General features: G+C 29.9%; 1 protein-coding gene across 1 annotated transcript in view; it reads right to left on the bottom strand.

The window, feature by feature from the left end:
• The window catches only part of LOC128667338 (lachesin-like), a 1,084,098-nt gene that overhangs the window by 894,119 nt on the left and 163,343 nt on the right, over window positions 1-26,636 (bottom strand). Inside the window, exon 3 of the mRNA XM_053736998.1 lies at window positions 17,994-18,103. Within this exon, the coding sequence (XP_053592973.1) occupies window positions 17,994-18,103 (110 nt within the window). The remainder of the gene's footprint in view (window positions 1-17,993; window positions 18,104-26,636) is intronic.

The following is a 26,636-nucleotide window of genomic DNA, read 5'->3' as shown; positions in this document are numbered from 1 at the left end:
TTTGATTTGCTATACGTCAGGAACATATGAAAGTATTACATCAGATCATAAACCGATTTATTTTTGCAATAAAGCTAATAAAGTAACAAAAAAAAACTTAATTGATCACTTATTATCATCGAAATTTAATGTTTCTAAACCAATTTTTATTAATAGTCAAATAGAAAAAGATTTAAATATCAATGATAAAAACACCAAATATAATGAAAAAGAATTGGAAAACACAAATGAGAATACTGAAAATAATAAAAAAAATAACACAAATTTGAAAAGAGATTCCTTGGAAGAGAAAAAAAATTATAAGCAAATGGAATTTACAGCAATAAGTAACAAAAACTCTAAAAAAACTTATGTTAAGAACTGTCAACATCAAAATTCTGTTTCATCATTGATCCAAAAGATTTTGTTGAATATTTCAAAAAGTATTTCAGTAGAAGAAATCGAACGAATTTTACAAGAAAATAATGATCTCATTTCAAAGCTTTCTGACGAAATACAAAATACTGTCACAACAAGTATGAAAAAACTTTTGGTGTGTCAACCTAATCATTTAAACTCTTTAAAAAATTTGAGCTTCAAACGGAAGGTTTATTAATTAAAGATGCTAAAAGAAATCATATCCTTAATAACAAGTTTTTGTTAGTAAATGTAGAACCTGATGGAAACTGTTTATTCCGAGCCTTATCTGAATTAATATTTTACTATCATGAAGAAAAATACATGCATATCAAACTTTTTATTATTCGATTTATTATTGAAAATAAAGATAATTTTAATATATTAATTACTCGTAGAGCTATTTCTGTTCTCAATATCAATGGTACTGAAATTCAATATTCGGAAATAGATGATCCTTTGGGAATGGTAGCTCGAGAAAGAGAATGGGGAAATGAAGGTTCACTTTATGCTATTAGTGAAGCACTTAAAGTCATAGTAATTGTTATAGGCGTCGACAAAGAATCACATAAAGACATGACTATTAGTAGAATAGATCTACATATATTAGGGTGGTCGTTAAAAATTAAATTTTCTCAGGCACCCTACCCGTATGACAAAACAATATATGGTTAAAATATATAAAATCATATATGTTTGCAACAAAAAAATGTATGATATATTAAATTCTATATTATAAACAATTAAATAGAGATTTTCGGCGATTTAATATAAAATTATATACAGTCGTAAATATATGTATTCTTTATGTGTAACTTATATGTTTTTTATATTAAGCCATATAAACATTTACATTTACCTAATAATATATTGTATTGATATATTTTTTTTTTATACTCAAAAAATACGAAATTTTTATATGAAATGAATTATATGGTAGCATATCATTTATATTATATATGGTACCATATATTTTCTTTGTTATATTTAAGCATACATTTTATTCGGTGTATCTATATGGATATATTATATATTCGCTTTAAATCAACTAATTTCGAGAATTTTATTTGCAATTTAAAGAGTATATTAAAATTTATTTAGATCTAATTTGATAGGAGTGGGTCATATGAATAAGAAACTTTTTTTTTTCATACACAATATAAATATATGTTTCCATAGATGATCAGAATATATTTTTCGAATCTGATAGAATTTTTCGTATCTGATAGAAATATATATTTTTATGTATGATAAGAATATAGTTTTTGTGTATGACAAGAATATATATTTTCATATATAATGAAAATTTTTTTTTTGTATATAATTGACATATATATTTTATATATGCTAAACATATACGGGCTCGTATATGATGAATATTATATTTTTTAATATAAGAAAAAATATACCAGAAAATATAGTTAAATTCACCCATATATTTTCTTATATTTATCATATATTTTTTTTATATATATTTTGACCAGATATGTTATTTTCATACGGGTATGGAAAGCTTCTTTTTCGTGAAAAAATACGTGGGGAATTTGGTTTTTTCTTTCTGAGTGAAAAAAACACGTGCCTCAGGACGATCAAAGTTCATTTTTCGATAAAATCGCGGTTTTTTTTTTAATATTTCATGACATGCAGATTAAAGGAAAAAATCATAGGTGCAGTTTTGTAGGAATTCAAATTCTTGACAAAAAAGGTCATATTCTTTTTTTTTTTATAAAATGCGTATTTGTGAAAATATTAAAAAAAAATCGTTTTTAGATCTTACGAATTGAGCGTTTTAAGGATTACAAATTTTTTTAAAATAACATTTTTTTAAGTATATAGAAACTGTAACAAGCATTAATGATTGATATGTTACGAGTTACGAACTTGTCTATATTTAAGAAAAAACTTTATTTTTAACATTTGCAATCCTTTAAATACTCAAATGGTAAGATCTAAAAAAGTCTTTTCAAAACATCTTCATAAAAATACACGTTTTATAAAAAAAGTGAAAATGACCTTTTTTGTGAAGACTTCAATTTCCTACAAAATTTTTCTTATGATTTTTTCCTTTAATTTGCGTATGTCATGAGATATTTAAAAAAAACCGCGATAGTATCGAAAAGTGAACGTTGATCATCCTGTGGCACGTGTTCTTTTCAATTAAAAAGAAAAAACCAAATTTCCCACGTATTTCTTCAATAAAAAGTAACTTTTTATAGGGCGCCTCAGGAAATTTAATTTTTAACGACCACCCTAAAATACATATAAATAGTTCAATCTTTGGCCACACATGGGCGCTTCCGATCATCTCAGTTTTATCTTATGTTATTTTATTTTTTTTTTTTTGTGATGAATGAGCGTTGAGACGTGCACTTTTAGATTTTCCAAACTTTTGTTTTTTATTCCAAATGTACTACACTAACGCAAAAAATTAAAGGAACAGAAAAATTCTACAAATTATTTAGTAATTTTTGGAAGGCTGTAATTTTGTGAAAAATAATCGTAAAAAGTCTGGTTATCACTCTAGCATGAGAAATACCGCGAGACAAAAAATTTCTAAATTTTTTTTTTTTCCAAAGAGCCCACGGACCGTGGAAAAATTTTGTTAACTGAACCAATTTGGAGGCCATTTGGCAAATTTATTCAGCTTCATTTTGGCTTTTTTTTTAACCTCGTAGGACAATTTGTCGCAGAGATATTAGCCTTCAAACAAAAAGTGATACTTTTGGCTTTGATCATCGATATTTCAGGTACCAATGATTGCACAGTAAATTTGAGGGCGACGTTAAAAACTTGAATAAATTCTTCACAAAACTCGTTCATCATTTTTTGGAAAAAACAATTTTTTTTATTTTTAACATTCTTTAGAAGTAAGTTCAAAAAAATGACTTTTTTTGGTTATTAAGTGAATCAACCGTTACTCTGTAAATATCGATAAAAAAAATAATGTTGCCACGGACTTTTTTAGCTTAATGTACCCCCAATCACCCTATAAATTTTTTAATTGATCTACCGAGCTGTTTTTTGGGGATGATCGATCAAACTTTTGCTTAACAATTAAAGGAACAAGTTTTGTTCCTTTAATTGTGTAATCATAATCAAAATGAAAAAGTAATTTTTTTTTTTTACTTTTCTTTCATTTTTGTATTGGTAACTCAGTAAATGTGAGGAAATGAGAAAAAAAACGAAACATTTCCAAAATATGTCAGAAAAAAATCAAAAAAATTGAAAATTGTTTTTTGGCGTCGAAATTTTTTTTTTTGACATTTATTGGAAATTTTTTTTTTTCTCTTTCCCTCACATTTACTGATTTACCAATGCAAAAATGAAAGAGAAGTAAAAAAAAATAATTTTTTCATTTTGATTATGATTACACAATTAAAGGTACAAAACTTGTTCCTTTAATTGTTAAGCAAAAGTTTGATCGATCATCCCCAAAAAACAGCTCGGTAGATCAATTAAAAAATTTATAGGGTGATTGGGGGTACATTAAGCTAAAAAAGTCCGTGGCAACATTATTTTTTTTATCGATATTTACAGAGTAACGGTTGATTTACTTAATAACCAAAAAAAGTCATTTTTTTGAACTTACTTCTAAAGAATGTTAAAAATAAAAAAAAATTGTTTTTTCCAAAAAATGATGAACGGGTTTTGTGAAGAATTTATTCAAGTTTTCAACGTCGCCCTCAAATTTACTGTGCAATCATTGGTACCTGAAATATCGATGATCAAAGCCAAAAGTATCACTTTTTGTTTGAAGGCTGATATCTCTGCGACAAATTGTCCTACGAGGTTAAAAAAAAGCCAAAATGAAGCTGAATAAATTTGCCAAATGGCCTTTGCGTTGGTTCAGAGAGTAAAATTTTTCACACGGCCCGTGGGCCCTTTGGAAAAAAAAAAATTTAGAAATTTTTTGTCTCGCGGTATATCTAATGTTAGCGTAATAACCAGACCTTTTAAAAAATTTTGATAATAATGCACTGAAACTAGTGATTTCAAGCTATAAAACACTCTTTTTAAATTTCGATACGATTATTTTTCACAAAATTACAGCCTCCCAAAAATTACTAAAAAATTCATAAAATTTTTCTGTTCCGTTAATTTTTTGCGTTAAAGTATATTGATACTAGTAATAATAATATTAATAAAAGTAAATATTGTTTAATTTATGTATATATGGGGCATTCCCCGCCAAATTGGACGGTTTGAAAAATTTTAATTTTGGATCACCGATTCAAAAAGTATCGAATTTTAAAGAAAACCGCTCTTTTTATGGTTTGTTACTGAAAATTGTTTAGGGGATGGTTCAAATCAAAATACTGAATAAAAAACTATCATTTTCCCGTATACTTTAGGAAAAAAATTACGAAAAAATTATTTCAAGTGTTTTAATACGTGTTTTTTTATTTTTAAAATTTAAATTGCATTTTTTAAAGTGAGTGCATATTTCGATTTTCTCTAAAGTTGTTTACAGTAAACTACTACTTAAACCACAACTTTTTAGGCCGATCTGGTCGTGGGTTCTCAATAGCTACTATTTTTTTTTTTCAAATTTTGGTAATCGAAAAAAAAAAAATTTTTCTCTATTTTATCAAATTTTATCACTGTTTTCTCGCTTTCAAAGTATTTTAAAAATCTTCTTGCATATTTTTTATCATAACAAGCATAGGAAATTGTTAATAATTAAAAAAGAATATGCGAGAGATTTATGAGAACATTTTTAAATTTAAAATGCATGTTTTTTCTTGTATACTGTTAGTTATCCAAATAAAGAAAATATTTATTGCATGTGATTTTAATCCGAAACAAGCCATCTACCGACAAAACTTACCAAAAAAATATTTAGTACCGTTTACCAAATATTGTTTCGGTGGAAACAAATATTCATTTTACCATAATGAGATTCAATTGAGATAAAAAAATGATTTATTAAATTATAATAGATTATGTGAATGGGCACAAAATATTTTTTTCTCCCAAATAAGTGACTACAAATTTTGTTGCTAAATTTATTGAGTACTCAGTAATAAATCCTTCTATCAGTGCAGGAAGTTGCATTGAAAATAATTATTAGTCTTCTTTAATTATTAACAATTTCCTAGGCTTGTTATAATAAAAAACATACATAAAGTTTTTCAAAATACGTTGAAAAAAAGAAACCAGGGATAAAATATGATAAAATAGAGAAAAAAATTTGGAAAATCCAAAAGCGCACGACTTATAATCCTCATTTATTATGAAATATTAAAATTAAAACATGAAAAAAAATAATAATAAAATGGCGGGAAGCACGAGTAAATTAAAAATATATATAATTTTCTTTCATTAAAATTAGTTTTTTTTTTTTTGTTTTTTAATTATATTAGTATTTTTATTACAATTATAACAAAACTCAATTAAAATATCTCGATTAATAACAAAAAAAAATATATATAGATAAAAAAAAAGAATTGAATTGAAAAAAAAAAAATTCAGGCTTACCAATTAGCAATAACACAAAAAAAAAAACAGACACTAGGACGGTTATTTGCAAGCGTCTTTGGTGGAATAAATGTACGTATAATGTATATATATAGCACCATCCATGTTAATTTTAAATAGATATATATATATAGATATAGTTATACAGCCTTTATTATTCTTTTATTAATTGTAATTAAACGACACTGAGTTACCGAGCCATTTGCAATAGGGAACCTAAAAATCTTTCAAAGAATTTAAAAAAAAAAAATTTGATTTAAGTACTTGATTTTTTCGCAAATGATCGTGTCTACAAGTTTCATACTTGACGGGCAGGAATTTTTTTTTTTAATATTTTGATGTTTTTTCCGTTTTTATTGAACTAAATAAATTTCGGAAAAGTATGGAATTAATCTCCATTAAATTATCTTCAAAATAGTATGCAACATATCTTATTTTCGTAAACTAACAAAGGTATAGTAATTGAAATACTTGCCAAAGTGAGGCGAAATAAATTTTTCGATCGTAATGCACACTCTGATGCTTTGCATCAGGAGTCGTGCAAAAAATGTTTTTTTAATTTTCAAAAATCGAAAAAAAAAGAGTAGCCATTGAGAACTCACGACCAGACCGGCCTAAAAAGTTGTGGTTTAAGTAGTAGTTTACTGTAAACAATTTTAAAGAAAATCAAAATATGCACTCACTTTGAAAAATGCAATTTAAATTTAAAAAATGAAAAAACATGTATGAAAACACTTGAAATAATATTGTCGTCATTCTTTTCCTAAAGTACATGGGAAAATGATAGTTTTTTATTCAGTGAGTATTTTGATTTAAACCATCCCCTAAAAAGTTATCAGTAAAAAACCATAAAAAGAGCGGTTTTCTTTAGAATCCGATATCATTTAAACCGGTGATCAAAAAAATTTCAACATTGAACTCATAGGACTTTTTTTTGAAGGGAATACAATTTCCTACCAAATTTCCATCAACATTTACAGCGTACTTTCATTGGTGTACGTCCTGCAAGCCAATAAAGATCAATTTCATAGGAAAAATGACTTCCTTAGCGGACATCAGTGAAACAGCTGGAATTACAGCTAAGTTACTATGGGCACTTTTGAAGAACACCAAACGCCTTGAAATTTGCGACCAAAACCACGTCGATATCATACAATGTAGCTGAGTATTAGCAAGTTAAAAAAAAAAGTAATTTAATTTACGTGTATTTTAAATGGGAAATCTTTGAAATCAAATGGAATGCACTTAGGATTGGAATGAAGAGCTCAAACTTGGCAGGAATTATGTTTTAGCATGAAAAACAATATTTTGCTTAATGAGCAACAAAAGAAATACTTTCGCCGGAAACGAAGCACCCTAATATATATATTCTAGATGAATATTGTTTTATTTTTTGTTTCCTCCACAAACTGCTGGCAGCAGCTCTAGTGTGACAGTAGAATTGCAAAATAAAACGCAACATCTAAAAATAAATGCGAATTATTTTGAAAGAATTTTAAATAGTAAAAAATATACTGAAAAAAAAAATTTTAATAAAATCAATAAGTTAAGAATTCGTTAATAATTCATAATGTAACTAAACAACAAGAATAATAATATAACTAAAGTAATAATAAAAAAATTAAATATTTATAACAATCATTAACGATAAGGTGTGCAGTTTTAGATTTTCAAAAATTTGGTTTGTATTTGATAACGTTTCTGCGTGAAGTTCAGTCTTTATCGAGGCTCTAAAATATCTATTACACATGTCAGATCATAAAAATATCAATAAAACATACTCCAATTTACAAATTAACAGGTGGTCAACTCCAATTACGACATTAATTAGTGATTTTTTTTTTTTTTAACAGACTAATAAATAAAACAAAAATCCAGTATAATTATAATACGATCACACGTAATATACGATTTCAACACTATAAAACTATCGCATTATTACGGTTTCTATGTCCATATTTTTTGGTTAAATTTGGGCATTTTTATGGTGATTTATCAGCATGACTGCGGTAAGCTTATGGCATAGCTATAGATACATTACAGCGTAACGATAGATACTTTACAGCATAACTATAGTTAAAAAACTGGACCTTTAAACTTTAAGAATACGGCATTCTTACCAATCTCTTACGATGAATTCTAGGCATGCGCATTAATGCCGAATATTTGCGGGATTTTTGCCGTACTAATCAAACCGTGAGGGTTATAAGAGTAGAATATGTATTTTTCTTTCTTATTTTCTTGTAATATAAATATGACACTCAATAAGACTCATTTTAAATAATCATTTATGTTTGTGAATCACACATATTTGTGGAGTAGCAAAACCCTTCGAACATTTTGAGTTATGGGTAAATAATCTTGAATAGAGTCATGATTTTTGAAAATAACACTTATCAAGTTATATTCATGCTATTTTGTAATAAATAATTAATTAGAATAAATGATATTTAATTAGAAATCATTGCTTTAATTTATGAAAATTGATTTTTTGACAGTACTTCTCACATATCTGGGAATAAATTTCACTGAATTTTGTTACACATAAGTATAATATCTTACGATTGCACCTTAAAGCTTAACTATCAACAGTTAAATATACTTTTTTTTTTACTCATACAAACATTACAAAAGTACGCAACAAGTCACTTTATTCAAAATAAAAATCTATCTCTACGAAAAAGTAACTTATTTGTCATCACAAAAATATTCAGGTAAATTATTACTCAGCATGTAAAAAATTAATACTTTTAGTTTCCACTTCTCTATCTATTTACTTTGAATCAATCTTCTTTATCTACGTAATGCCGTTTAAGCAGATGAACTAATATTGTTGCATTTAGTCTTTTGCTCGGATTGTGTTCAAAACAACATTTTAAAGTATCTCGTATTGCCGATGGTACATTTTCCAAAGAAGATATTTTTTGAGTTTAAACAACTTTTATTAAATTAGGTATAGAAAATGTAGGTGTTACAAATCCTTTGTTCACTGAATAATTCAACGATGGTAGACGCTAAAGACTAAACATCAGAGGATGTATTGCCTTTTTCATGATTAATCAAAATTTCAGGCGCCATATAGAAAGGAGTTCTATGAAAGTATTGTTCCACTGTAGTTTCTAAAGCCGATGACCCATCGCATATTTTACTCATTCCGAAGTCACAAATTTTTATTGCTAACGACTTATTAATGAAGATATTGTCTGGTTTAATGTCTTTATGAAGAACAGTGGGATTGAACTCATGTAGAAAGTTAATTGCTTTGCAAATTTGTAATGCAATATAATAATTCTCATTTTTTTTCTTTTGATAAGTTAAGTCTTTGTCTTGGCTTGATATGATCAATCCTAAAGTTTTACTTCTAAAGTATTCCATAATGATATAAAAATACGATTCAGTACTGCACACACCTATTGTTGAGATTAAATTTGAGTAACGGATTTCATCCATCATCTTCATTTCACGATATATGTATTTAGGATCATGAGAAGACTTTATTTTCTTCACGGCCACTTCAGAATTTTTCGAGACTGATAATATGACACAACCAAATGTACCCTTACCGAGAATTGTATCCATAAATTTAATGTCTTCTTCTTGGATCGTAGGAATTGAGAATCTTAACTGGTTTTCAGTATTTTCAGTAGAAGTTCATGCAGAAACATCATGACGTTGAGAAAACTTAATACAATCATTTATGTTTGAAGATGATTTTTTCTTTGGTGCTAGAAATCTCATGACCGTTCCACTATAAATCGATTTATTTGGAGTTTTTTTGTTAGCATTTACCGACTTTACTTTCTCCGGAAGAGGTTAACGTGTCTATCTCATGATGCTGATGAAACGTATTATGATGATTTATGTTCGATGATTTTTTTTGATGCATTGAAAGTGCCATCACCGATCCTCCATGCACCGATTCATTTGAAGATTGTTGACTAGAGCTACTGGGTGCTGTTTTTTTAGTAGTTTCAGTTGAAGAATTGGCTTTTACACTGTCTTCACTCTGTAAAGTAGTTGATGATAAGTACAACCGCAACTGCGAATTTTTTACTAAATTCAACTTCAATTTGTCACTAAATCCTCTAAAGTTTTTTTTTTTCATTTTGCTTAAGTCCGTAAAATTTGTAAAAATCTCTTTATGATAATTACCTTGAATTATCTCTGAACCGGATAACATATATTGATTGTATGCATTTTCCATTGCACTAATTCACAATTCTTTAATTTCATCAAAAGAATAATTTTTATTCCGATTTACTTCAACTTTTTTTATTCCACCCAAGGGGGTGGTCATCTGTTTAAAATTTTCATTGCTATTTTCTCTGTGTTTTCACCCTACGTGTAGTGTTTTCATGTCCTTCTTGAAAGGAATCTATAAAGATAAAAATTGTTAACTTTAAATAAATGACATTAAATTCACAATTAATTCGTTGAAAATTTGTTTTACTGTTTTACGTACTTGAGATTACCAGACGAAGTAGACGGAGATGAAAAGTTTTTATTTTCCGAGCCATCAATGATTCCCATAATGTGGTCAATTCTACGTCTTTTACTGTCACTGATATTGTTTTCTGTTCATAAAAAAATTTACATGAACAGTAGGGTTTCTTACATTAAGATAATTATATTATAATAAGTTAACTTATTGATTGGTGTTATTATCAATATCATAATTAACATTTAACTTGTATATGTACTTTTGTTTGACAACTAACATAGATATCAAACTTATCATAAAATTAATAAAAAAAAAAAAAAAAAAATTACCTTTCTAATGAGTAGCATAGAATACTACGTATTCATGTACGCCTTGAATGAAAACAAAATCCTCATCTTCTATAGCTAACCCATATTTTCTGTCTATATCAGAAAACGTAAGTCCATTGGCACTTGGAAAATATTGCTTTACCACGTTTACTTTTAATTTATTGCTAGGTACAGGTAATTTAACTAAGTCTTTATCATCTCTTACTTTAACGAAATTAATTTTTTAAATAATTTCTAGAATATGTAACATCGTATTATATTCAATCACAAATAAAACATCAAGTGTTGATAACCTCTCAATAATACCAATTACATTGCAGATGATTTTTTAGGTATCATATATACTTATATACATTAGGGTGGGCCAAAAAAAAGAACTAATTTTTTTTTCTTTAGTTACCGTGAAAATATTGTTAGAGATGATGAGAAAAAAATTCTGGTAAAGTTTGAGCTCTTAATATTAATATTAAGAGGTGGCTCATCGAGTTTTTCAAATTCCCATTTAAATAACATGGAAAAAAATAATTTTCTAGTTTGGAATTTTGACCTCGGCTATGGCTCATTGTACGAATAAGCCCGGCATAGATTTTTGTAGGAAATTTAACGCTCTACAAAAAAGCTTTCTTATCATTTTTCGATAAATCCATCTGTTCAAAAGTTATTCGAACTCGAAGCCAAGTTAGAGTAAATTTCGAGATCTTTTTACTTTTTCGGTGAAACTATTGGACTTATCGTAAAATGTCATAGAATCTTTTTTGTAGACAATTTTATTTCCTACAGATTATCTATGATAAATTTTCTTTCAATTTCGTTATGTTTCTTTGTTATTTACATTTTAATGCAAAGCTCCTAAAAAAGTAGTGTTTTGATCGATTTCGAGAACTTGGCATTAAAATGGAAATAACTAGAAAACAATGCAGAGTTTGAAAAAAATGTATCAATGATAATTTGTAGGAAATAAAATTGTCTACAAAAAAGAGTCTATGACATTTTACGATAACTCCGATAGTTTCGCCGAAAAAGTAAAAAGGTCTCGAAATTTACTCTAACTTGACTTCGAGCTCCAATAACTTTTGAACAGATGGATTTATCGAAAAATGATGAGAGACCTTTTTTGTAGAGCGTTAAATTCTCTACGAAAATGTATGCTGGGCTTATTCGTACAATGAGCCATTGCTGAGGTAAAAATTACAAACTAAAAAATTATTTTTTTCCATGTTATTTAAATGGGAATTTAAAAATCCCGATGAGCCACCCCTTAATATTAATATTAAGAGCTCAAACTTTACCAGAATTTTTTTTTCATCATCTTTAACAATATTTTCACGGTAACTAAAGAAAAAAAAATTAGTTCTTTTTTTTGGCCCACCCTAATATACATATATGTCAGTTTAATTATCGTGGTCCGGTAAGGTAGAAATTTGTTATTCTCTCGCAGACGTGCACGTGTGCACATGTGCACGAGTTGGAAATGGTCGTGTGGAGCACCACTGGTCTACGAGTTAGCAGTGAGCCAACTAGGCTTCCGTAAATGATAGACCTCTTAAAATTAATATTTATGGCTCAAACTCTCATGAAATGTTTTTTTTTTTGTCATTCTGAATAATATTTTCGATATAGCTACGAAAAAAAATTATAGTCAATTTTTTTGGCCCAGTCTAATATATATATATATATATATATATATATATATATATATATATATATATATATATATATATATATATTGAGACAATGTGAATTGTTTTCGTCGTCCTCAGCCTTGCGGTTTCCATTTTTCCCCGTCTTGTTGCCGTGGTCGCATGACTAATTTTCACGTTGAAGCATGACCGTAAGGGTGAAGTGGGGGCAGAGTTTAGAGGCGAGTCTCAGTCCCTCAATTATCGGTCAATCATTTCGATCCTAGATCAATTAGCGTACAGACGTTCTTATATCAATTATTTAGTATTAATTCTGGCAATTTACTTGCAAAAACCTAATTGTAATTTGGGCAATTAACTTGCGATATTCTGTACATTATTGGCAATTATCTTGCAATTATATTTTATTGTTTAGTTATTAATTTTTATAAATAAAGTTAGTTTCAGTAACTATCACTGTACGTACTGGGGAGATACTCGTAATATGAAGTTATACTGTGCTACACATCTCTCTACATTACGTCCTGTGCTTGCATTTTCTTGTAAGTAATTTTCATTATTATAATTGGCAATAAACTTGCATATATTATTAATCATTCATTTTACCTACTATTTATTCATCCTATTCATATCCTATTTTACTGGTAAGATCATTCAATAGTTTAATAAAAGGATTATTAATTAAGTAAAAATTGATAAGTTCGTCACTAATAAGAAATCTATTGATGTCATAAGCCGTGAAGTAAGTTAGTGAGTTTTACATACGTTACCGTGTTTGAATAAGTGCTGGTCTTTGCTTTGCAAGAACCCCAGCCGACTACTCTGTCCAAGTAAAATCAAACATTGTTAGAGGCCAGCCTAAGCCAGGGTTCAACCCGCGAATTTTGGTGGCTGCTGGTTGAAATCGCAAAGAAAAAAAGCGATTTGTCTCAACATATATATATATATATATATATATATATATATATATATATATATATATATATATATATATATATATATATATATATATATATATATATATATATGTTATAGAATCGACTTTGGAAGACAATATTGCACCTACAATTCTTATCGGATCCTAATGAAATTTTCCACATTCTATGTGTGATTATCACGGTTAAGTTCAAAGATAGGATATCTCGGTTGATTAGTTCAGAAGTTATGGATATTTTAAATTTCCACGATTTTTCGAAAAAATCATTTTTAATCCATTTTCAAGTTCATATAATTTTTAAACTAATGCTCATAGACATTTTTCGTTAAAAGTATCTAAAAGCTTGTCTAATAAGCGTTGATATTTAACATTAAACTTTATGTTTTGACCATTCCTTCCAATAATTTGTTAGCCTTGAACAATTTAATGAAATCAAGAAATATTGAAAATATGGTTTTCATTCCTCATAAATAATTTATTTTACATTAAAATTCAATTCCATCAGTTGTATTTCATTGTTAACAAGATAACCTGTAAATTTTACAGCTATTTTAAATTTCATATTTCAAAAGTATTTCTTTTGTTACTTGTAACGTTTCAAATGAACCTGTACGCCGTTTGATTTTAACTCGTCTTGTACATTTTAAAATGTATGTACATTTTCGTTTCTCAGAATATGAGTATACACAAACATTAAGCAGACTTCAAATGTAATATCAATAATTCGGTCTATCGATATAACTATACTTACTCAAAGCTAGTTTGTCAATCCAAGATTTTAGTAATACGTAATTACTTTAGTATTGCTCGTACATGTATATATTAATATATAAGTATACTACACTGAAAATAAAATACTGTATTCAAGTATCTACGTGTTTGTATCCTCCCGAGAAAATTATTTGTTTACTTTAAGTAAAAAATTACTCCAACCAATAATATTTTCTTAAAATAAGTATACAAATTCTTTAATCAAGAAAATGTTGCTCGGTCGAAGTATATTTTTACTATGATTAAACAAATATTTACTCGGGAGGATACAAACACGCAGATACTTGATTACAGTTTTTTTATCTTGCTGCAAAGAAAATTTAATATTTTTAAAAATTCGGGAAGTTATCGGTTTCAGTCCGATTTTCGAAAATTAAATTTCTATCAGATTTTAACGTTTTGAGGTTTTAGGAAGCTATCCTGACTAATTTCACGATGATGTCCGAATGTATGTATGTGTGTACGAACGTACGTATGTCTGTAAATATCTAGAACTCTTGAACGAATGAACCGATTTTGATCGTTAAGGTGTCATTCGACGCGGCTTGTTAATATTTAGAAGCCGTACAAAATTGGGCTTGACCGGTCAAGTGCGTTCGAAGATATTCCAAAGATAAAATTTTTTCAAAAATGTTTTTTTTCAGATAACTTTCAATGTGCTTGATGGATCGATTCCAAAATCTAACCATCTCTAAAACCGTATAAGCCACGTCGATTGCCACCTCAACTGTCTCAATCGGTCAATTCATTCGAGAGATATCGTTGGAGAAAAAAATGGTAAAAAAAGTTATTTTTCGAAAGGCATTCAAAAGTATTTTCAAAAATGTATTCACAACAATGTGTTCGAGCTTAATGTGATCGAGAATAGCGGGAAGTTTTGTGGCTGGCCCGCAGGGTCAACTGATAGACCGATTTCTTTTTCAGTGTAACAATATTCAAATGGCGAATTAAAAATCTCCAATTGAAAAACTGACTTTCAAAAAATGGTTCAACCCTAGTAAAAATGAACAAGGGTCGCTCTCGTTTTGATTTAAGAGCAAGCTAGCGAAAAAACAGAGCAGTACTGAAGATTTTCGAAAAATCTACTATCTATTTTGGCTGCCAGATGGCATCTTTTTTGACGTCCGATATCTTCGGAACGGATCAACCGATCCGAAATCTGAATTCGAAAGGGCTCATCAAGACTTACATCTGATAAGATTTTCAAATTAATCGTTTAAGTTGTGTCTAAATAATTTGAAATTTAAAAAGTAACAAATATTTTTTATGGTTTTTATCGCATAACTCAACAATCACGCGACCTATTTTCTTCAAAATTTATTCAAGTCTAAGTGTTACGTTTCCGTCATATTTTATCGATAGAATTAAACTAATTATTTTAAATAAATTAATTACATCTGATGTAACGAAAATCGGTTGAGATAAAAGAGTCGCCGTGGCTCGCGGGAAGTCAAAACAGATGTCAATGCATAAGACCTGAGCCACGACGATTTTCTTACAGAGAACCTGAGATGCAGCGTCAACATTTTGTCCACTTTGTTGGTTTCATTATACACTTATGCCATAAATTAAAGGAACAGAAAAATTTTAGAACTTTTCTAACGATTTTTGCAAGACTGTAACTTCGTGAAAAATAATCGTTTCGGGATTTAAGAAAAAGTGTTTTATAGCTTGAAATCTCTAGTTTTGGCGCATTCTTATCAAAATTCTTATAGAACTTCAGCTATTGCACAAACACAAGAAATACCGCGAGACAAAAAATTTCTAAATTTTTCCCTTACTTTGAGAGACGATTTATCACAGAGACATCAGCCTTCAAACAAGCAATGACCTTTTGGCTTTGATCGACGATATTTTAGGTATCAATATTCGCACAGTAAATTTGAGGAAGGGTTAAAAACGAATGAATTCCCTACAAGACCCTCTCATCATTGATCAGAACAGAGCTCAAACCTCTACTTTGCACTCCATAAGATAAACTCCACAATTAATTTTAAATCAATTAACCCTGTATTTTGAGGTGCCATTTGGCACTTCTAGGTTTCACCCGTACATTGGGGAACGCTGATAACGGTGACCTAGTAAGTTACCCTGACCTGGGTGCTGCCATCGGCTGCCCAGCCATCCTTAAAAAACCTTATTCTTATATTTATATATTGAATAAAATAAAGGAGAATGGCAGTTATTGGCATCGAGATGGATTGTGAATCGCGGAAATTGAATAATCGACTACATAACGCACCTGGGATCTACCTATACCCTAACGACGTCAACCTGATAATTAGAAGATATTCTTTCCTAGAAATGGAAAAGCCAGAATGTAGCACTGAGTCATAAAGAGCTTTAACGATTGCTTCAAAAAACTTGCAAACCAGTTAATCCATTTTGAAGATATCTTCGCACAAAAATTATTGTGAAGTGAAATGTATCAGCTGTCGGTCCAATTACTTTTGGAGCTTGAAAGGCTCAAGAATTAGCAAATAATAATGTTTTCGTTAACTGTGTTATAGACGTCTTTCTATGGTTTTATAATCGTTAATGAATAACTAATTCCATACTTTTTCTGTTTCAATTTTATGATAAATTATGTTCAATAATGGTCAGAATATGATTGTTTCAAACCAACTGGCATTTGATTGCAAAATGAATAAGGAGCATTCGGAAATTGCGATAAATTCATTGAAGATAATTCCAACAAAACAAAATGATTTACAAACAGGGTCCTTTGACGTTTAATACTAGAATTGATATTTTTGCTGGAAATGTGGATAACATGAAAATTTTGTGCGAATACAAACGAATTATAAAAAAATATTAAAAATTAGGTTTATTATAGGATGAAAAAAGACTTTTTTGGTAAAGTATTCGATTCTATGTAAAACTTGTTGAAGGGATAGCTAGTCAGATACTACGATGAGAACTCTCTAAAACTTTAAATTAAGAGCTTACATTTTACAAAAAAGATTTTTTTCATATATATTCAGATTTTTGGTGTAGGAACCTAAAAAAAAACATACCGATTTATTTTCTACATATCCTAGCAGACACATTCTATATGGGCGGGCAGATGAATGAGTGGACGGACAAACGGATAGGCAGACGTGCAGGTGGACGTATACACGTCACTGCGAATACAATGTAGAATGGCTGATGAAGATCTAATATTGTCAATGTCTGTTGAAAATTTTATCTCCTCAAATCAAACTAAAAACCATAGTCCTAAATTTTCTTGTAAATTTCGAGAGTTCTCAAAAAAGTGATGAGAACAAAATGTCCTAAGATATGCTAAAAACGTTGCGGATGCACGTAAGCAAGATTCTATGAAAACTCAACTTGGGAATGAATGCAATAGCGAGATTCTATGTTATCAACTAATTACATTTCAGTCAATCTTAGTAGTGAAAACAATCATGTAGAACATTCTATCATATGATTTGTATCAAATATGAGTTATTCAGTCTTTTAACAGCATCCTCGATGCCAACCCCAAAAAATCATGAGTTAGTAGACAAAGCATAACAAAATAATTTTTTTTTAAAGTTATTAAGTGTCGTTTCTACAGCATTTAGCGACTGTTATAGATGTTTTTCCGTGCAGGTCTTGTGTGTGCTAGAAATGCTATATTGATCACACCACTTCGACAAGAAAGCAATTATGCTATATCTACCAAGATGCATTGCGTGAAGAGTCAAAAGTAATCGTTGCAAAATAAATTGAAATGTGGCAGTCATAAGAATTAGGATAACTTGACTTCAATCAGCTCGATATTATTTTTATTTGCTTGAGCTGCCTGGTACATTCATTTCTCGTGTCACTTCTAATCTGTAGTATTTATGACTAGGTCGATCGACTTTTTGACGTTAGCTTTGTATTTGTCATTCACTTAATAATAATTGTAAGTAATAATTATAATTGTGAGCATAATATTGCAATTTTTTTATTACCATTGGGTTTGCTTTACTTGCTATGTCGTTAGATACAGTTAGATTGAAAGCACTAACCTTATAGGTACCAAGATCTTTAACACTGCAGGCTAACTTTACGTTCCGTCCAGCTGGTACTGTAGTGTTTCCGATTTCTTCTATGAATTCTGGTTCTGGCACGGCACTGACTAAAAAGCAGAAAATCGAATTGTATTATAGTAACCGTGCATAATAATCAATATTATCACAGATAAGTAATGTGTTAGCCATAACTTTTTTGACACGCAGTAGAAACTGCAAATTTCATCTGTTGAATTTTTAACGGAACAAAAATAACATCACTTTTAATTGCTAATATCTTGTCTATAGTTTGGCAAATAAATATGATACCAATGACAAGTTTTGGAAGATAGCTATACTGAAAGAAAAAAAAAGGGAGTCTTAGTATCTTTGGCTCTTGAACAGTCTTACATAGCCACCATACTAGTAATTATTTAACTATATAACTAATATTAATTATTGTAAGAATAGATTTTAGAACTAACGTAGTCAAATATATGATGACACTTTTTCTTCCAATTTATTGTACTTAGTAATCATTCATTAATAAAATAATTTAAAATATGTAAATTGTTATTACATAAAGCTTGTTCTTGTTCTCAGTGCTTGAAAAATAGTTTGAATTCTTATGAAGACTTATTTTAGGTTTTGATCAGCCATTGGTATATCTGGGTGGGTTATTCATTACGTTCAAATAATTATCACGTTTGTGAGTTACTGAATGACCATGCAAGTGAATTAATAATAATCAACTGAAAATAAACTGCAGTTAAGCCTCATCATGCTCCCGAAGTCTGACATCACTTGACAAGTACGTATTCGTATCGACGGAGACGCGAACAAAATCTGGAATCCGTATGTAGTCACCCACGTGCAATAAAAATTATAAATAATACTAATAAATATAACTCAAAATAATAAATAAAATAAAAGAGTGACTGGACCAGCTCCTCAGGCTGGGTTAATGCAAGAGGGCGTCAGCTCGTTTTACAAAAACTGACAAAAATTATAACAAATCAGGGGAGTGATCACGGGACAAAATGTTGAGCGAGAATGTATGCACCAAGCGGAATGACAACCAAACAAATATATAATGAATAAAAATAATAATGAGGAATAATTACTACTAAATATATCCAGGAAACAAACAAATAAATATTGGCTATCACTGGGTTCCTTTTACTAAATTATTCAATTCAAAATATATTTAAATAAACTCAACAAATGGTTACAATAATAATCAATTCAATTCAAATAATATTATTAAATTATTAACTGGAGAAACCAAATTACAAATTACAAATTTTTACCCAATATAATTAATATAAATTGTAACAAATAACATAATACAAATCTTTATCTTTATTTTATATTATTTACTCTGGGGAGAGAAAGACACGGGTACTCACTATATATTTGGCAACACTGGGTTGCATGCCATTAATTCATAAAATAAATTTTACCCAGAGAAATAATATTTTAAATACTGAAATATAACATTAAAATAATACGTAAAATACTAGCGTAAGACAAGGAGCTACATACGCTATCCTTGTCTAATCTTCTAAGGAATTTACTTGACGCGTCTTCGTAAATATGCATCCAAATGCCGTGACGGACGCCGAAAATATTCAACTTATTACAACAATAACTCAGGTTCAATCATTTATGAAACAAATACCGCGATCAACTCTACTGAAGGACCAACGATAGCCGATGCAACAAATGATAACACAATTGACTTACTGGCGTTGACAAAAATTACTTCTGGATGTAGTTAACCAGAATAATACTCAAACTATACTTTTGACTTAATATAATAAAATACTAATTATTCAAATTAAACAAACTTTAACTATTTAATATTACAAAATTACGGCAACTGGGCCAGAACAATTTACTCAACAATAATTACGGACAACAACACGTCCTACCTTCACAAAATCCCGGTCCTCTCTGACTATATTTTGCCTTGATTTTTCCGAGGGAGGGTATCCACTCACGTGTTATCCCCTCTCATGACCTCGGACCCGAAATTATCAATTAAAATAAAACATATAAACTTGTCACACGACCTGAGTTATAGCATAATAACAAATTGAATAACATTCCCTATCTATAAGCATAAACATAATCATTACTATCTCTTTCAAATAATAAAATAATAATTAATTCAGTGCACCACGTGGCTGGATAAAAATAGTGATTTTTATCCCCACTATATCGACTTACTCTCCCTTCGGTCGATATTTTTATCTATAACATACGCGCACGTGTGCTACTAACTGAAATGAAAATATCGATTAAGTACATAATTTTCAAAATAATGATCAAAACATATATATATATATAAATATAATAAACAATAATATCAATAAATCCATAATTAAATCATACCAAAATAATCTATCAAAATAATATAAATATTTGAACGATATTAAATTATAATAAATAAATGCGCTTGATTTGAGCTAGGAGGTGTTGTCAAATTCACGGCGAGATGAAAAAGCGCGCGCAGGGATTCACGTTTGAATCGCTACTTGACAAACTATTACAATACCAAGTATAATTTATCATATATTAATTCTTTATCATTATTTTCATAAAGTAATAATATGCTTATATTAGCCAAATAATAATAATAATCAATTAAATTAAATTAAATTATCTACTGGGGAACTCCAATTACAAATTACAAATTTTTACTCCATATAAATTGTACATAAATGGCAATACTAATCTTTTCTTTATTTCATATTATTTACTCTGAGGATAGAAAGAGATGGGTCATCAATATATATTTGGCAACACTGCGTTGCATACCGTCAAATTACAAAAATAATTTTACCCTGAGAAATAATATTTTAAATACTATTGTAAGACAAGGAGCCAAATACGCTATCCGTGTCTAATCACTAAGGAATTTATTTGGCGCATTTACACAAGTATGCACCAAACTCTAGGACATACGCCAAATATATTTAACTTATTATGACAATAATAACTCAGGTTCAATTATTAATCAATTATTTATCGCGATCAACACTATTTAGGGTTCAGCGATATCCGATGCAACAGATGAAAATGCAATTGACTTACCGGCGTCGACAATAATTTACTTCTGGAGATTATCAATTGTAAATAATTCGTAAACGTTACTTTTAATTTAGATAACAATATATTAATTAACTAAATTAACTTTTTTTACTATTTAATTACGACAACTAGACCAAAACAATTTTATAAAAATTTACGGATAACAACACGTCTTATCTTTACAATATCCCGGTCTTCTCTGACTATTTTTCACGCGTTTTCTAAGAGATGGATATCACTTACGTGTTGTCGTCTCTAATGACCTTGGACCCGAATTTATTAATTAAAATAAAATATTTAAATTTGTCACTTGACCTGAGTTATATCATGATAATAAACTAAATAACATTTTCTATGATTAATCATAAATATGATAAGTATTAACCTTTTAAACAATAGAATAATTATTATTTCAGTGCACCATGTAGCAGGAGGGAGATAGTGATTATTATCCCCACCGAATCATCTTACTCTCCCTTTGGTCGATATTTTTATATATGCTCTGCACACACATGTGCTATTAACTGAAGTGAAAATATCGATTCAATACATGAAATTTGAAATAATTATCAAAACGTAAATATCATAAATAATAATATCGATAAATTCATAATTAAATAATAATTAAAATAACATGAATATTTGAATGATAACAGATTATTACATTTAAATGTGCGCATACTCTTTTTATCCTCTAGGAGGTGCTGTTAGACTTACGGTGAGACGGAATAGCGTGCGCAGCGATTCACGTTTGAATCGCTACGTGACACAGTTTTTAGTATGAAAATAATTTTTTTGAATGAGAATATTTTATTCAATTTCATCAACGAAATCGATGTAAAGAGCATACTGCATATGATTTTAGCGATTAATTAATTAATGATAATTAATTCTGCAGAAACGATTATTGATCGGCAACCGATACAATGTTGATGTATCGGTTTACGACTAATTGTATCACTAATTTTCAAAAATTTTTGTACCTCTGATCCATGGCGGTTTCAAATCACCGTAGAAGTGAGATGGAATCTTGGAGAATTCACGGTGATAACGCGGTGTCTCTGTGCACTTTTCTCACTGTGTAAACATGTAGTTTTTATGGTGTATTTACAGTGTTAACATGGTGCATTCACGGTGACTATACGGCGTAGCTATCGTGATTACTTGGTGTATCATCAGTTGTTACACGCTGCATTTACGGTGATTACATGGCGTGGGCATATATTTAAAAGATTCATAGCGGCGAAAAAAAACTCAAATAAAAAAATTACCGAATCGTATATTTCTGAACCATGCTCGACTACTTTAAATAGAATATGGCCAAATTCTATGAAAATTTTACTTATCGCATAATTGCTGACTGCCCCTGATTAAAAACTCCGATTGAATCTGATTATAACTCAATCAGAATTCCGTCAGATTCAATCGGAAAAAAAATTTCATTTTCTGATTAAATCTGATTGAAATATTTCAATCAGTTTAAATCGAATTCAATCGGAAAATGATAATTTATTTCTCAATTATATTCCGATTGAATTTGATTAAATCAGATTGAAATATTTTAATCAGTTTCAGTCGGGTTCAATCGGAAAATAATAATTCATTTCTCGATTATATTCTGATTGAATCCGATTGAAATATTTCAATCAATTTTAACCAGATTCAATCGGAAAATAATAATTTATTTTTCGATTATATTCCGATTGAATCTGATAAAATCCTATTGATTTTTTTTAATCAGTCGTAAGCAAATTCAATTGCAAAATATTCATTTTTTAAAAATTATTTTCCGATTAAAACCAATTAAAACTAATTCGAAAAAATTCAATCCGATTCAATCGGAGTGTTTAATCAGGGTGCGGAATTCATTCGCAGCAGTAATTACATCCATTGTTGGCAGCACCGCTGGGACTGAGCCACAGTGTTTGAACTCAATCATGTGCAGTTCGGCAAATGCCCCTTTTTATTTTTTCTGCCTCATGGCAAGAAGACCGACGCCATTATAAATCATGCAACAACAATTCAAATTAAAACACGTAATTCTTTCTGATTATAGCCGGGTACCCCTCGACTACCGTGGTCTTGACGACGGGGCTTATGAGGTAACAATTTGAACACCTTTTGAACTCAAAAAGTTCTAAGGGCGCCACTGAAAGTTGCACGATCACTCAATATCGTGTGCAAGGCAAAACAAAGCAGAGAGAAAAAGAAATCTCAAGGACGATTTCGAAAATTTCCTTATTGTGGCTGGACCACACAGCTGCAGAGTAAGGTTTTCAATATAATAAATTCAATCACTTAATAGGCGGTCGGTGAAACTCAGCGTCAATAATTGATTGAGAAAAATTATTTCAGTAAATTTAATTTAATAAAATATATTCAAATTTATTTATAATACTCGTGTGGCAACAGATACGCTTTCTAGTTGATATTAATTATTTTGGCAATAACAAAATTTTTATTTCTCGACAATATTGACATATTTTAAAATGTGATTGAGTTTTAAATTTAATATAAATTCCTTGAATTGTAGTAACAATTATCATCTCCTTTTTATAAAACAATTTGTTGGCAAGGAAATAATTAACCATAGACCCACACACACTTATCAGTTATTTATTTACTACGCCGAATAGTTCTTGGTCCATTTATTTCAAACCTGATTTTATTTTAATAAAACTAATGTAACAGTTTTACTATACAAAATTTCCAGTAGTGTTGTCTGTGAAACTCAGCACCAATATACGTTTATCCTAAATAACTTAATTATCAAATTTTCTAGATGCTCGAAACTTTTTAATAAAATTCATAATATAAATATAAATTTCCCCTTTTCACAATAGAACCGGACCGTTATTTATTACCAAAATTTTCTGTTAACACGTAGGTGACTCGCCTCCGCTATTACATGTTCACTGAACGTTCTGCTATTGAGCTTGACTCGTCATTGTACTGCGTAGCTTGTGTCGCAGATCTTGCCTTCTTGAGAATAATGATATCTCAGCAATCAGAAGAATGTTGAATTTATATGTGCGATCGTTAGACTCAGCGTAATAATTATTCAAAAAACTGGCTTCCACTGCAGCCACAGCTTCAAAGACGATATTATAAAGATGATTTATTCGGGGTCAAATAAAGACGCACTGAGACGACGATATCCAATCAGTTAATATAAAAATGGAGTCTTTCGACTCACCATAAGCAGCAACGTGTTCTTAAGACTCACTCTTATAAAAACGTGTGTAATGTATGGCAGATTTTGAAGGTGACTGATCGCTAGCAGCTTCAGGCAGTGGGTGTCACAAATTGCGACTCTGAGTAGCTACGAGGCAGCGAAGTCCTCACTGTCGGATGATGTCAGTACCGTTTATTTCTTTACAAAATTTTATTGTCAACCTATAACAGGCGGGACTCGGGTCCCCTCATGGCACCCGTTTGTCGCACGGCCTAAAGATTTTAACCAGTCAATAACAGTCCCAGTATAGATTTATTGCGTGCGGGTAACGATAATGCGTGAGACGAGAGCGCAGTCGAATAAAAATTCCAATAAAATCATAAATTAAATTCAAAAAATCCCTGTTACATGATTAATTTATTTTGCAATGATTTCGAGATAATTAATGAAAATTATAACTAAATTACTTCAAGAACTCATCAAGCCTTCTGAATATACAATTTTTATACATAGATTTAGCCACTAGAACCCATCAAATTGATTGACAACGAACTCAAAGAATCCAGCGGTCAATACCCTGGTAGGAAGGGACCACTGGATAAGGCTCGGACCAGGCATTAGCCAGTCGTCATGCCAGAATTCCGAGCCTTGGCGCGAGCCTTGGCTAAACATCGGGCCAAGGATTGGCCCAAGCCTAGGATGATAACTATGTCGCTAAGCCTTGGCAAACAAAAAAACCACGCTTCGGCCAAGCCTTAGGAAACGAAAAATCAAGGCTTGGGAAACAAAAAATCAAGCCTCGGCCAAACCTCGGGAAGCAAAAAATTTGAAGCTCGCCCAATGCTCGATCTAAAATATTCTTATTGAAATTAATGAATATAATTAAAAAAAAGTTTGATCACATTTTTATCGGCATTACATCGGAGTGTAATTAACTAATTTCTGAATTAATGGGAAATAACGAATAAAATTATTTGGGCGCTACCGGGGTTCGAACTAAGATCCTTCTGTTTACTATGCCGGGACGGTATCCACTGTGCTAAATCTGATCTCCAGATAATCATGATTTTTTTGCTTGTTAAATTATTTAAATACAATTTAATTCAAAAATATTAGATCGTAAAGATGAGGTGACATGAAGTTTTCTTTAATAAACTTAAAATTGTCTGTTGAGTAATGGAATATATTTATTAATTTGTAATTTCATGATTTGATATAAATGAATAAATTAAGAGTAAGATCAAGTAGCACTATTAGAAAGGGTGGGGGGGGGGCAAAAGGGGGTAGAGTAGGCAAAACGGAGTACTCCCAAAATATTTAAAAAAACAAAATTTTTTTTTTCTCGTCTAATTACTATAAACCCGATATATTTGCGCATTTTTAGCCCTACACATTACACTTGGGGCAAATGGACCATCCGAAAATTCTGAAAAAATGATTCATATTTTTATCATCAAATTAAAAAAAATTTAATATATTAATCCATTTTCCGGCTGATTCTTTATACCTGGGGCAAATTCAGCCACTAAAAATATTCGAGAATAATATTTTGTATATTAATTGATAAAATATTTGAAATAATGCTAAATGATCTGTAATCTAAAAAATAAAAAAATACGTTTTTGGGTTCGAAATAATGGCAAATAAAAAATATAGAATTGTTTTTTTTTATCGAATAACAAGTAGTAATTAAGATAATCGAAGGAAAACGATTTATTAAGCCAATGATGTGAAATGTTATTTTTCTTCATGTAGAAATTTTTTTTTTTCAACTTTTTTAAAGGGTACCCCATTTTGCCCGCCAAAAATAAAAATTTCATGTTTACTAAAGTTTTGTACATAGCAGTTACTAATCAAATGGAAATTATTTATATTAATCGTATACTCGGTAGACCGTTATGCCCTGGTCTTCTCTATATACATATATATATATATATATATATATATATATGTATATATATATATATATATATATGTATATATGTAAAGTTGATAATTTGAATATTAAATAAAAATTTAACCCAGGCTGAGGCATTGGCCAATGTTCAGTTGCCAAGGCTCGGCTTGACAAAAATTAAACTATCAGGCCCAGCCTCGGCCGACCCTTGGGCCAATGGTCAGCGGCCAAGGCTCGATTTAACAAAAATTAAACTATCGGGCCTGGCTCTGGCCGAGGCTCGGGCCAATGGTCACTACCCAAGGCTCGGCTTAATTTAATGAAACCAATGGACCAAGCCTCGGCCTAGACTTGAGTCAATGGTTAGCTGCCAAGGCTTGGCTAAACGTAATCAAACCATCGGGTCAAGCCCTGGCCGAGGCTTAGGCCAATCGTCAGCTGCTGAAGCTTGGCAAGTGACAACAGGGCCAAGGCTCGGCCTACAGTCATCCTT

The sequence above is a fragment of the Microplitis demolitor genome, chromosome 2 (genome assembly GCF_026212275.2).
Source record: "Microplitis demolitor isolate Queensland-Clemson2020A chromosome 2, iyMicDemo2.1a, whole genome shotgun sequence".
NCBI classification, from domain to species: Eukaryota; Metazoa; Arthropoda; class Insecta; order Hymenoptera; family Braconidae; genus Microplitis; species Microplitis demolitor.
Note: the sequence above shows the minus strand (reverse complement) of the source record. Positions and strands in the feature narration are given on the sequence as shown.